General features: G+C 39.4%; 1 protein-coding gene across 1 annotated transcript in view; it reads left to right on the forward strand.

The window, feature by feature from the left end:
* CCDC146 (coiled-coil domain containing 146) overlaps window positions 1-15198 on the forward strand; it is a 74880-nt gene that overhangs the window by 3844 nt on the left and 55838 nt on the right. The window contains exon 2 of the mRNA XM_063134200.1: window positions 4903-5105. Coding sequence (XP_062990270.1) covers window positions 4920-5105 — 186 coding nt within the window. The 5' untranslated portion in view covers window positions 4903-4919. The remainder of the gene's footprint in view (window positions 1-4902; window positions 5106-15198) is intronic.

The following is a 15198-nucleotide window of genomic DNA, read 5'->3' on the forward strand; positions in this document are numbered from 1 at the left end:
CTTAATGTTATCATATGAAACCAAAGGAATTGCATTTCCTAGAAGAAAATCTTAGGTCATTATTATTACTTTCTGTAATTAACAGAACACGATGTTGAGTAGTAGTAGTAAATTTGGATATTTAGGCAAACTTTGTAGTAGTAACACCACACCAGACTCTTTTAATACTGCGTTAATAGTACTATTGTGTAAGAATTGTTTCCCATTTTTTCCAAAATGTTCATTTCCCCCCATAATGGTCCTTGAAGAGAAGAGGGATTTTTCTTCTCAATTTTCTATTTCTTTCCATGGGCTTCATATTTCTATTCATTTCTTTTAGGTGACCATATGAAAAGGAGGACAGGGCTCCTGTATCTTTAACAGTTGTATTGAAAAGAAATTTTAGCAGGTGTCATTTGTATATATGGAGAACCTGGTGAAATTTCCTCTTCATCACAACAGTTAAAGCTGCAGGTGCCCTGTCCTCTTTTAAATCTGGTCACTCTAGTATAGCTCCTGCAGCTTTTACTGTTGTGATGAAGAGGAAATTTCACCACATTCTCCATATATACAAATGACACCTGCTGAAATTCCCTTTTCTGTGCAACTGTTAAAGATATAGGAGCCCTGTCCTCCATTTCATATGGTCACCCTGTTTCTTTAGAACCATAATTTTTACGGTTTGTGGTTTATCATCCACATGTACCGCTTTGATTGCTATTGGTATCTGCAACATATTAGATAGAAATCATGTGGCTGTCTTCTTTGGCTAAAACATAAACTTGTGGTGACATGCTGTTACACGCAACTTCAACAACTGGTAGTATTTGTTAACATAACTCTAGATTTCTGTGAAATATGATAAAAGATTGCTAAATGTCAGTTATAAACTAAAATATGTAACCAGGTGTGCCTGTTGAGTTAGAGACAGTCTTTTTCAGATCACAAGTAGAATACTAAACCACTCCAGCTGTAGCTAGCTGATCTTAAATTCATTAAAGTGCAGTGGGACTTCCTTTTATGTAATGATGAGGGAGGATTGGAGTGTAAGATAAAAGAAAGTTTAACTGAAAGTAGTCAATCCTGTTTTGGCATTTTTATAGTAAGAGCAAAGAGCAAAGGAGAGAAAACATGGATTTTATTATTATCATTGAATTTATTGTTCTAAGTAAGCAATAAATAAAATCAAGAGAGATAGCCATGCTAATTTCTTGCAGCAAAAACTCGTGACTTATAGCACCTTACTGTCTTAAAGACTAATAATAATGTATAAGTTTACGTTGACTACTGTACACTTCATTAGATCATGAACTGTTACCTAAGTTGGGACTCCAGTCCACAGGAGGTTGTCATAATAAATTTGTTTGTTAGTCTTTAAGGTGCCACAACACTCATTATTTTCAACAAATAAAGTGTGCATTAGAAGAAACTTATTATTCTTTTGACTTCCTTCTCACATGTGTCCAAATTAGTCAGTTAATTTGTGGAGTGTACCAGATCCAGAAAACCAAAGTAATTGGTTGGTAGGGGTGGATCAGCCTTTTTTCTCTTGTCGTTGCAATGTCAGCTAATTTCCATTTCCAAATTGTTATGGCCTACTCTTGAAGGCAGACTAAGAGGATTATAATAACCTTAACCCATCATTTTTTTAATTACATTAAAGATATCTATTTAGTACAGGTCAAAAATACACACACAATCTCTTTTTATATAAGGCTGTAAATTTTACTTAACCTATATGAAGCCAAATACAAATACAATTAATACTGTATGTGTACAAAAAAAAAATCCTTAATTTTTGCCAGTGACTACTACAAGATATATCTGGATAAGCCCTTTCTCTCGCCTTGTGGGTAAAATAGGTTATTGGTGTGGTTTCCAGTTCCATTAATAACCCATTTTATCCACAAGACCTTTCTGTTTTTTGTACGGAGTAGAGTAAGTTTCAAATTCAAAGCTATTCATCGAAGGGCTCCTTAGCATACTCATACATAATCAAACTTCTAAATATTGGAATAAAGAAATATAGATGGGGACATTTCGACCCGCATAGCTCCGTATGAGGTGACTATGTTATTTAATTTTGCTTAACCATAGTTTCCCCACAAAAACAGATGCCCTAACAGAAATTAAAACACCTTAAAGTGCAACCCTATGGGCTCTGAGGTCGGAGCCCTCCATTTATCATAAGCCCTGCTGGCATTTTTGCCTCCCATTACTCCTTCAAGGATATTTTTTAGTTAGATGGGCCTGTCTAGCTCACTTACCTTCCTGGGCATGGGATGGAGAATGGAGAGGCTTAGGATCCTGTGGATCCTGATCTCTCTTCCTCCCTCCACACTCCCTTTCCATTCTCCCTGTCCTCTTCTGAGGTCATTCTTACAACGCTGGAGAGAAGAGCCGCCCCAGTGATTTCTGTAACAGCTTGAAGGCGGTTGAGTGGGGAAGATCCATGATCAGATCTCCTCCTCCATGCTCGTCTAGGGGGCATAGGATTGCTCTGTTAGTGCATTTAAGGAAGTAACCACATGCCTATTGCTGCAGTGCTCCTAGGGACCAGTTTCAGCTCTTCCAGAGTTCACTGGAAGCATTATGAAAGCCTCCAAAGAAGCCAACAATTAGCTAGAGAGTAGTGCAGGATACAAAACCCATAAATATGTATGTCATGGGCATTTGTGATTTTATGGTAAGTCTGATAAGTTATCACCTGTTCACAACCAGTGGGTGGTGGTTTTCACCTTTAATTAACCCTGAAGAGGTCGTAGTGCAAAGCAAGAAAGGCAGGCAGATGCAAGCCTAGTTCTATGCTGGCAGGGCCATGCCTAAATCCCAATCCATCAATGCCCCAACCCCCCATCAGAGATTTAGTAGGCAACCCAAAAAATGTACTTGCTTTGCATGTATGCAGAATGGCATTTGTGATGAGAGGGGGCTTATTTTGGCCATAAACTTTTCCATGGGTCTTTGAAACTGTCAAAACTTCAGCAGAGTTGCAATTGAAATAATTATTTAGTAACTTCATGTGGATTCGAAATATCTTTTCATTACCATATGCCCTTGTTTATGTAGTGCATAAACTTTATGCTGCTTGCAGTTGATTACATAAAGTTTTGATTTCTGTAGGAGGCATCATCAGGGTTAGTTATTGCTTTGTTTTTTTTCTTCTTAAATTCCTAAGCGAATGCAGCTGCTGAAATCTTTCTCCAAAGCAGAATGTCCTTGATGAACATCCAAACAGTACTAGAGGCCAATTTATACTTTTAGTCTTCAAAGATTTTGCTGACCCACAGACTGCGGCGCCCCTTAAAAAGAAAAACACACAGATGTAGCTATATTGTATCCTTGATATCTTTAATTGCTGTGGTATGCTCCGCAAATAAACTAGTTTGTGTCGTTGCAATTACTCTCTGGTCCAATTTAAACTTATTTGGAAAAGATGTAACTTCTTTGATTTCATTTCAAACCAGTTTGGGATTCCCCAGTTCTAGTGACTGCCTAAGCTGGAAGATTCAAGCAAGCTCTGAAACACAGTAATTACTAAGTCTTGGTTGTCAGCCAATTTAAATTTTTCAGAATGTGACAAGTTGTACGTTCCACAAAACGTAACTTTGTCCTGAGCCCTGACAACTGGAAGGTCATGCTTGTCCAAGATCTACATTGATAGGTGATGTTGTTAGGGCAGGGTTTCCCAACCTTTTAGAGTTGGTGAGCATATTTAACATTTTGAGAGAGTGTTGTGGGCACTCTCATAAAATGTTTGCCATACATGGGACTTGCTTATTTATAAACCAGTTGCCATGGTGCTCATGACTGGTCACAAAGCACTCATTTCCTGGAAAGCAAACTGGTGTAACTAAAAGAAAAGTAACTTTCCTATGAGCCTAAGTACAAGGTAGAGGTGGAGTCTGAACTCCAAAACACAAAACCGCTCCGTTGAACCCAATAAAGATGGTGCTTGAGAGCCGCACTTTGCCTTGCAGCATGGCAACCTCCCAGTTTTTTGTGTTTTTTTTACATTTTTAGAAATAAAATTAAAACCAGGAGAGGCAGGCAGCCTGTCAGCACCGAGAGAGGTGTCTGTGGGCACATCATTGCCCATGGTCACCACATTGGAGACCCCAGTTCTAGGGGGTAGCATGTAGCTGCACTGATTCTGCTGGAAGTTGAAGATACTGCTGGAAGTTGAACAACTGTTGTTGTTTTTATACTGTTTTTATGTTTTTTAAATTTTTTGTATACTTTTAATGTCTACTATTTTTAATTGTTGTAAACCACCCAGAGAGCTTCAGCTGGGGGGCGGTATATAAATGTAATAAAATAAATAAATAAATAAATAGGGAAGTGGGATCTTTTTATGATGGATTTGTGTCTTAAATATGGTGGTCTTTTATATTGCTCACAACTTTTGCTAAGTATTCAAGAACAGATGCTTGGTAGGATCGTCCCTTGTTTTTTTCACTGTAACCATATTTTGTTTTACTGGTGCACAGTTAAGGCATTTCAGATTTTCATTCATTAAAAAATTCCAGCCATGCACAAGCTTTCATTATGTTATTATTTTTATTTATTTATTTATTTATTATATTCCTATACCACCCCATAGCCTAAGTTTTCTGGGAGGTTTACAAAAGATTAAAATATTAAAAATTAAAAGTCGATATACAAAATTGAAAACCATAAAAACGTAAATACCGACAGCATATAAAGGCATCATCCATTTAAAAACAACTTTATAGCAACAATCCCTTGCTTCCTCCCTTTACCCCACCCCCAACATCTCCTCTATATGTACTCCTTATGGGTACATATAATCTCATCTAGCCATTCCTTCCTAATGTCTTGTTTCCCTTCAATGTCTAATTTATTTTGCATAAGGCATCAAACTTTTAACAATGTTATGTGTGAACCTTTGCTATTTTGCAGAGTTTTGGAAAAGGAAAATGAGTGATTCTGAGGAAGAAGAAAGTCCAATTTCCACTGAGTCTGAGGCTGAAGCAATCTCTGAACCAGAATCAGAACCAGAGAATCCAGAGGATCCTATTTATGCCATAGCTCCAACAGTTAATATTCAAGATGAAGGTTCCATTGATGTGCATTCGTGTCCCGCATTTCAGTGCCTCGATGAGGTAATGCACTCTTAGCTTCCTCTTGTTCAACCGGATGGCTGTCATTATAATGTGCAGGAACATTTGTCGTCATTTTAAACTTTATTGACAAGTTTTCAGGACAGTTCCAATAAGGAAATAGATGTAAGAGATTATATAGTCCAATTACCTCTTTTCAACACTAAGAATGTGTTTTACCTGGAATGGAAATATTGTTAATGGGAGATAATATGACCTTATGAATATTGTTCTTGGGAAATAGGAAGCCACTCTAAAAAAATAAATGTATGTTGTAATCAGTGTTGATGTTTTTCACTTGATTTACAGTTGTCGGAAATTAAAAATGAAACAATTTAAGTATCCATTGTGAAAATGGCATTGATTTATTGTAACGACAACTTAGAACAAGACACAGGAAACTACCTTGTCCAAGAGCATGCAAACTGCAGTAAAACTTTGCACTGCTATCCAAGCTCACTGTCTTGATATCATTGGTGTTTTGCTGTTAATGTGAGCGGAACTTTCTCATTTATTTTTCCATTATCTCATTCCCACAAGCATTTTAAACAGAATTCCTGAGATTCCCTTTAAAGGTTTTGCATTGCAAAGAGCCAGAAACCCCAAAATAGAATGGCGTAAGATGTGCTCACTTTTTCAGATCAGATATGATTGATATCTGTATTGGTCCATTCAGAGAACAGGCTCTGGATGTAACTTTGGGAATGGGGGAGTGGAAAGAAACAAAATGAACTTTTTGCTCTGTAGACGTCCCATACCACTGCTGAAATACCAACGAGTTTTATTCCTTAGCCAATATATTGATTACCCCTTTCCTCAAGTTATGGGAGAAATCTCTTTGAGAAGTAGTCTATAACATACACAAAACATGACAATCTTAAAGGTTATTTAACTTTGGATTTTTTCTGTTGTGTGGGAGGTTGGAGGATTGGTCCTTTTATTAAACTGCTCTGGCAGATATTCAGAGTTTTAAAGGTCTCATTAAAAGGTTTGGTTAGTGATTTTAATTTGTAAAGTGAAGAGAACTTGTTCTTTATGTAAAGAGCCAAGGACTAGGAAGAAAATTCCTTATGCTGAAATGTGTGGCTGGTGAGGCATAGAAAACGTGCTACATGGTTGCCTCTATTACTGGAACTAGCTAAGGTTTTATAAATTCACTACAACAAGCAGATCAAATTGTAGGAAAACTTGTGATTTTCTTTTCAGCAGTGGTGGCAACTGTCTACAAAGCTGATAGAGGCACAGTGCTGATGAGGCTACCATTGGATAATTAACTTTGGATTTTAGCCATGCCTTGGGACCTCAGGCAGCTGCTTGGGCAACAGTGTCCTGGTGAGGCCAACCATGGAAGCCAGTCCTTCGTGCACTTTAAAAAACAACACACAACACTCTTACCAGCACACAGTAGCCACCATTTTTCAGCAGGGCCCTAGAAGTCAGCTCAACTTCAAGGGCATTGTGAAGGAGAAATGGCTACTGCCAGGACCAATGGCACCACCAAAGTAAGTCCCTCTGGGCCATCATCAGGGCCCAATAGGTGGCATTTGCTGAGGGCCTTTTCAGAGCTGGAGCTGGCTGTGCAGGATGGTTAGGGCACTCCTTACCCTTTTTGCAGCTGCTCCTGACTGAATAAGTACGTGAGTGCTATTACTCCCCAGAGGAAGAAAGAGAAGGGCAATCATGAGTCCCATGTACGTTATACAGAGCCTCTGGCATGGCAATAGCTTGTGACCACAAGCCAGCACAAATTTAGACATATTTTATCCTCCTGAATCTCAGTGTGACCTTAAGAGCATGAAGCAGACTTCTGTATTTTACTGTGATGGCCTTTTACGAAGGATAAGGCAATCAATGGCTACTGGTCATTATGGCAATATATTACCTCCAGTATCAGAGTCAGTATGGCTCTGAATTCCAGTTACTAAGGAACTCAAGCAGGAGAATGCTATTGCGCTTATATCCTGCTTGTGAGCTTCCCACAGCCATATTGGTTGGCCATTGTAGGAACAGAATACTGGTCTAAGTAGGCTAGCATAGCTCTTCTTGTGTTCTTATGATAGAGTGGTATCTGGAGTGTTATTTTCCCACATCCCAGAAATTCCTGAAAATATGCTCAGGGTTTTTCTTTCTATGCATTTACCTTTATTTATACATTGGGCAAACAGTACAGAATGAAAGCCTAATGGAATGTCGGGGTCATACCCATGTTATCCTTACATTGGACTTAATGTTGAACAGCCTGATAGCCTGCGATTCTTATCCCTTCCCTAGTTTCACTAGCTAATTATCATACGTAATCAGTTTTGTGCATGTTCAACTCTATTCATGCATCATTATATGCTCTGGCAAAGTAATGGAAGTGTGCTGTTGCATTCATGCCCTGCTTGTGGGTTTCCATGGGAAGCTGGTTGGCCACTGTGTGAACGAAATGGTGGACTAGAAGGACCTTGGCCTCATCCCTGCATATCTGTTGTTAAGTTTTTACGTGAGCTGATGCATATCTGCTTGTGGGGCTCAAAATAGAACATTAAATTGACAATCCAAAACAAGGACATAAAATCAAAATTTAAGCCAGAACTGATTATCTGTTTCTGCTTCAAATTGTGTTGACAATTTGAGTTAGAATCCTGTTGAATTAGTCATTTATGTTGAATTAGCCATTTATGTACAGCAGGTAAGAATTTATATTACTATTTAACATTTTGATTTGGGATACTTTGATAGTCACAGTTCAACTCCTTCTGACTTTTCACAAGAAAATAATGCGTTTATAACTAACCTTTTCTAATACAAAGTGCCCTATTTTTCTAACACAATGAAGCATTATTTAGGGAACTGCTAGGAACTTTAAAAACTGGTAGAAGGAATGATGAATAAGGACCACTTAGTCCTTTTCAGAATTTCATTATTTCCACAATGACCTCAGTCAGGCTAAACATTTCCATGTCACTTTTAACAATTTATAAGGGGTCTGTTTCATACATTGAATTACTTGGTTGGAATAAAGTTGTCATGTTAATAATGGTCTGTTTAAATCTCATAGTTTTTATTGATCAGGCTTGAGATAGAAGGCTACGTTTTTGTAGCTTGCCGTCCTGAAACCTCCAACTCATGTCTATTTCTGGTGAGGTCAATGTGACTTCTTAGAGCCTTTCCAGAAAATACCCCCCCCCCCCGTCTTATTGTGCTATAAAATGATTGTCTTTCCAATTTTCTGTCGGATTTTCTGAAAATGTACTTCAGGTTGGCAGCATTATTCTGTGAGTTCTTTATAAAAGAGTGTTTGGTTGCATTGTAAGTTTTTCACTATGTTATTTAGCAATCAGGCCATGTCCCAGTGCATCTTCATGTATAGCTAGAATTCTAGATGTGTAAAATGGGAATTCTTGGGGGAGGCACTGGCAGTTAGGGAAGGTGCAGAGTCCTTTTCCCTCACTGATAGTTTTGTAGTTTGGTTGTGAGTCGGTGTGCTAAGACCTAACCATTCTGGCAGTCACTGCAATGCAAGCAACTGTAACCCAGTGGTATGTTGATTTGTTAATAATATTAAGGCTCATGATGGCATGTATTGGCAGGATACATTTGTACAGAACTTCCTAAATATTGTTAAATATTACTTACAGGTTGACCACGTTGATCTTATGGTCTCTCTATATGTGGTCACTGATCCAGGGATAACAAACAGCATAATATACCTGCGATCTTATGAATTCATGGCCGCAAGAGCGACAGCACAACAATAGATGTAGAAATAAGTGCTGACATAGCAATGTTATCAGCCACTCCCACAGCACACCCTGGTATCTCTGCTGTCACCCACTGTTGCACACTGCTAATTAACAAGCAGCGATGGTGGGAACACCTAGATGCTATGACTGTCCCAGTTCAGATCCTCTTAACACACAATTGACAGACGTGCTGCCAGGAAAAGCCTACACTGCCTCCTATGGTCTAGTGGCACAAAGTACAGCGATGGATGTGTGCAGTACACGGTCGGCCCATGGTTCCCCTCCGACAGGGGCTTGAATCCTCTGGCACCTCAGAAGCAGTCCACAACAGCCCTCAAACATCAACCCATAGGGCAGATGAAACCCGAGAGAAGGAAAGACTGCCATTTCACTCACAGTAACCCACCACTCTATAGCTAAGAGGTTAGGCAGTCTTCATGTAGAACCTGTGGTGACTGACTTCCCAGGAGAAGGGCTTGAGATATGTTGTGGAGCCAATGCCCTCACACAGGTAGTGATGGAAATGCTGCATACGACATGTTTGTATTAGGAAGGAGACACACAGACAAGGAAGAATACACAGTAGAACAGCATGTTCATGGTAGATAATGACCTGCCTAGTAGCTCAGTTAGCGAGAGCAATTTGCTAAGAAAGAGGAGGTATGGGTATGAGTCTTACCACGAGAGAGATGTAAACATGCTCTCCATGTGGCAAAGCTTATTTTTTGGCGGAGTTGGAGCAGGGGTGGTCAACTAGTAACAATAATATTTGTTGTGGAAAGGAAATGGCAATAGGACTAGAACCTAGGACACCCATACCAGAGAGCAACATCCTAACCATACAGCCAATTGAATGGAAAGAAGGAAGATTTCAGGGAGCTAGCCTATGACACATCCCCTTACCTCTCTGCCCCACACTTATTCATGGAAGAGCTCCATGCCATAGGGCTCTGTACTGAAGGACTTGTATGTGGCTTAGTGGAAGAGTACAGTATTAAGAGCTCCCAAATAGTTCTCTTGCAGAGTACCAGGAGAAAGGGCTGTGCAGAGTCATATATACACACCTGAGAACAGACTGGCATGCAGATAGTTGTCTGTCCCATTCGTGCTCCGGGATAACTAATTTTAGCTATCCTTCTTCACCCCAACCAGCCATGTGTCTCTCATTTTCATGATGTTGATTGCTACTGTCTCCCGGTGTCTACTGTGCTACTGTCTCCTAGCACACTTTGCTATCCATCAATTTCCACCCTCCATTTCATGCAGCCTGACATCTTTGTTCAGGAGGACATTAAGTTGCAGGCACCTCCTCCCTGTACCTTTGCTAGTGTTCCAGTGATAAGATGCAGACCCTCAGCCCTAATGAGCTGAGGTGATAGCAAACACACTAATCCCCTTCCCGTTCTGTGTACTCCAATCATGAAGATAGTTGGAGTGAGTACAAAAGTGGGTAGGGGTGTGTGTTCTCCGTCTGCTAAACATCAGATTTGTTTATATATAGTTCTCAGAGAATCACAAAATAAACAATTAACAAAAGACAATAGATGTCAATATAAAAATCTCATGGACAGACCTCCCCAAATATCTCTCTAAAATCTGACCCAGCACATTATAGAAAGGACAATGTGAAATAATTGGAGGGCAATTGGAGGAAAACAAAGATCTTCCACCTACTCTAAGCCAAAAGAACAAGTTTGCTCCAAATATGCTAAATATTATAACAGAGACACTACTGAAATAACCACCACTTTTACTGAACATTTTATGAAACATTGTCAGTGGTGGACAGAGTTCTGACAGATTCATGTAAGAACAGGACTGCCACCTTTCTATTCTTGAATTGTATGTCTGTCAGACATAGGAGTCTGCATCTTTCCTCCTCATGCCATCTCCATGCTGGTATTGCTACATATGTCTTATTGCTGTCTCTTCTACTCTATGAGTCCCAGCTTTGATCTTTAAGAGTGTTTTGGATTTTGACTGCCCAAAAGGTTTCACCTGTGCAAGGATGACTTAACAATCCCATTCCTCTTCAGTGGATGCAAGTCAAGGGCAGGATTTCATGGTTAATTTGTTTTTCAGAAGCTAATTTTAATGCTTTTTTGTGTGTGACACAGACATGTTGGAATTTTGTCAAAGGTAATTTTGCAAGATGTTGTTTTCCTAACTGCTGTAAAGCTGTCAGCAGTGTAATCATTATGGCAAAATATGTAGTTCTGTTCCATTTTCCCACCCACATTTTTAATGCATGTGACTGTACCAATAACATGGGATAAACAGATCTGTTTGAGGAGGAATTAGTAACAAAGGTTTATAGAATTATAAGTTAAGGGAGCCAAGGTGTAAGATTAAACTACAACACAACATGTTTGTATTGTTTATTAAGGTAATGAAAGTACAGTATATTGTCTATAAGATATTCTCTCCATACTTTAATTGCCCAGAGCAATTGGAGAAAAACATTGCTTGTTAAAAGGATAGAATATTGTTCTTACAATATTCTAGTCCTTACCCATAGAGCTGAGGGTTATTTGTTGAGATATGTGAAAATACAGACTTCCCCCACTAAAGGATCAATTGTTTCTGCCCTCAGTCAAGTTTATAAAACATCTTTATGGACAAAAACAGCCCAGTAAATACATAGTGTGCACCCAAGCCTTATTTCCTTTTTTACCTCCAAGTAAGCGCATGGGCCTTGACCCGGATTGGAACAACCATGCATAGGGAAGGGATGTTTAAACCTTCCCATCTAGCCAGTATTCCCTCTAAATCTTCCTCCACTGTGTGGGGCACTAAAAAACAACAATAAAACCAATACAACTACAATTTCTTCATAAATCACGCTTTCACTTTGGAATCCAAAGAGCCATAAATGGCGTTTCCATACACTCGACAGGCTCTGAAAGTGTTCCTTGTTTCTTTCTTTTAATTTAAAAGATATATATACTCCACTTCTTTGAAGAGTTCTAGACAGCTCACAACAAATAAACATTTAACGATTAAAAACATCCCCCTGTAACACAGGAACAACCTCTGAAAACCACTGGACACCACAATAAATATATTAAAAGCAGAGACTAATTAAAACAAGTATATTACCCTAAAAAGGGAAATCTTCACCAATTGTTGGAACATCATCCGTGAGGAAGTGGCCCCCAACTCAGGACTTCACATGTCTTCTGTATTGGAGGCAAGTTTGAGATCTCACCATCAACGTCTAAGATAATAGGATCGATTTCCTCTTTGCTGTGCAAGTAAACTCTTTTGACTAAAACAGAGTTTTCATGCAAATCTGACAAGTAAAATTTATTATTTCTTTTTGTTTGGTGGCCCTTTAACTTATTTTGATTGTCACTCCCCCCAAAAGATAACGCAAAAAGTTTTAACACAAATTTTGAATTACAGATCATTTTCTTACAGAAGCTTCAAGTGACCCATCAGCAAGGATGGCAATCCTTAGAACACACTTGCTAGAAACAAAATCTTCAGTTGGTGCTTTGGATACTGGGCTGCATCAGATAATCTGCATATGGATTACTTTCCATTAAGTCTATGTCCATATTCATCTTGGCAGGCATACCTTCATTTTATCGCAAATGCCACATGCTGAATACCTGCTAGCAGGCTCTGCAATAAACATTGGCATCCACGTTGAAAGTCACATTATCACTGCTGTGTTGATTTCCCAAGTGTCCAGTTTGAAAGAATAAAAAGTGCTTCATTGCTGTTCAGATCCTCTTGGGTGGGAGTGAAGGCAACATCTGTCTTTCCTTTTTATGCCAATGTAGTTATAGGGCTTTAATGTTGTTCCAAAAAACTTTCAAGCATATAAAATTTAGGATGTGCCATTGTGTGTGCATAAGCCAATGCCTGTACAATTTTTCAAAACTGTTGTCAGGTGAAGTTACATGAACTTGGGCAAATGTTTACAAATGGCTATAAAATATGGCATATGATTATGTTAAGAAAATATGAGAAATACAATACACAGTGTTACATCCATTATGGTGTCGTGCTTAGAGTATAGTACTGGGATTGGGGAGGCTCAGGTTCAAATCCTCTTTCAGCCACAACACATGCTGACCTTGGGCTACTCACCATCTCTCAACCTAATCAGGGTTGTTCTGAGGATAAAGCGTGGGAAGAATGTATGCTGCCTTGAGCTCCTTGCCAGAAAGGCAGGTTATACATGTAATAATGAATAAGCAAAAGAACACCCTAGCAAAGTGCCCCGTGGTTGCAACACATGAGTTCCCTTCCTTGAAAGTAGCCCACATAAGGCCTGTGGAAGGCCTTCAGAATAAGTGCTTTGCCACACCCACATTAGATGGTGGTACTGTAAAGGTCAAGAAAAAACAAATCTCATAGTAAACCTATCCACAACACTTGTTCATTTAAAACCACTCTGACTTTTCCATATGTGTTATTTCATATAAAGAGTGCTATGTAACTAGCAAATCGGTTCATATAACCATTGTTAATAATTTGAATAAGACCACTTAGTGTTCTTAGTGCTCTTATCTTACTTATCCTTACAATAGTCTGGTAAAGTAGGCTACTTGGAGAGCTAGGAATGTGAACCAAATGTCAAAACCACTTAGTCTACTGACTTCAAATATTCTGGATATTTTCCAGGTCATTTGAACAGATGAATTTGCATTACAAACATAAGAATTGCTATGCTGGATCAGTCCAAGGGTCCATCTGGACCAGCATTCTGTTCATATAGTACCCAGCCAACTGCTCACAGGAAACCCACAAGCAGGACATGAATGCAACCCATGGTCCCCAGCAACTGGTGTACATAGGCATACTGCCTCTGCTACTGGAGGTAGCATATAGCCATCAGGACTAGTAGCCATTGATAGCCTTATCCTGCATGAATTTGTCCAAACCCCTTTTAAAGCCAACCAAATTGGTGGTCATTACTACATCTGGTGGATGGGAATTCTATTGTTCAACTATGCATTGTGTGAAGAAGTACCTCATTTTATCTGTACTGAATCTCACACAACTCAGCTTCATTTGACGACCCTGGGTTCTAGTATTATCCACTTTCTCCACACTGTGCATAATTGTGTACACCTCTTTCATTTTTCCTCATAGGGGAGTGGCTCCACACCCGTGATCATTTCAGGGCACAATCCTATGCATGTTTAGACAGGAAAAATATCCGCTAGCTGGGGAATGCTGGGAGTTGTGGGACATTTTTCAGTCTATACATGGGTAGGACTACACCCTTAGTTGCTCATTAGTTCATTTAGATAATTTAATTGCCCTTTTCTGCACTTTTTCCAACCCTACAATATCCTTTTTAGGTGGTTTTTGGAGAGTTGCTGCCATTGTTTGCATAAAGCAGCTGTGGTGGCTGCAGTCTGTGGGAGGGGGGAGAAGGGTGTGCACATTTCAGCATAACAGGTAACCTCTCTAGAAATTATTTAGCATTAAACGTGTCATTCCGATGCTGTTCATGTATCTAGAAGCTATTTTCTCTCATGTGTTTGTATAGAATGTTTCATTATGAACATTTAAGGGAATATTTTCAAGTAATCTTTAATTAATATCTAAAGTCTTGCAAGTAGACTTTGTAGGAGATACTAAGAGCGTCATCACATGGGGGAAAGTCGTGTTTCCTTACCTTCGCTTCTCCACCCATGCTTTTGTCCCTCATTACTTCCTCTTTCTCAGAGAGAGAGAAAGTAAACAATGCGCATGTGGCCCATTCAGTGGGCTGTTTTGATCACGCTGCTTCTCCTGCACACAACAGGAGATAGCAGCAAGTTCCATCTCAAAAATAATTCGGATTTACCAGGGTCTTTTTTTGTCATGCGAAGAAGGCTAGAAGGGTCGGGAAGCATGCGGGATGCAGGCAACGTTGTGAATACGACCTGCGAAAATCTGTGAGTGCCCAGTAATTAGCGTGTAATAAAACACTCCTTTGATGATGCCCTTAAGGGACAAATTACTATTTTTGTTGTAACCTGAACTAGGCTTTTTAAAAATTGCAGAATGCATGTGGTTTTCATCAAAATACCACCACAGGGGAAAGGGGCAAAATCCCTTCTTTCCCAGCCCTACTGATTGCAGCCACCACAGCTACATAATGCAAACAACACCAGCAGCATCCTCCCCCAATAAAATCCTTGAGGGGAAAAACATCACATATCTCCTTGTCGCAGGGAGTCTGGCCCTTTGGCAAAATTGTGCAATGCGAAGAATCCACAGCTGGAATATCCTCCAGTCTATCACCATCTGTTATTCCCAACTTCTCCTACTTGTTTTGGGGTGAAACAAACCCGTTCAATTTATGATGTCCTTGATATATATGACCTATAATTTTTTCTTCCAAATTCTCAACTTATTTTTAG

This window comes from Elgaria multicarinata, chromosome 9 (assembly GCF_023053635.1).
Source record: "Elgaria multicarinata webbii isolate HBS135686 ecotype San Diego chromosome 9, rElgMul1.1.pri, whole genome shotgun sequence".
Taxonomy (NCBI): domain Eukaryota; kingdom Metazoa; phylum Chordata; class Lepidosauria; order Squamata; family Anguidae; genus Elgaria; species Elgaria multicarinata.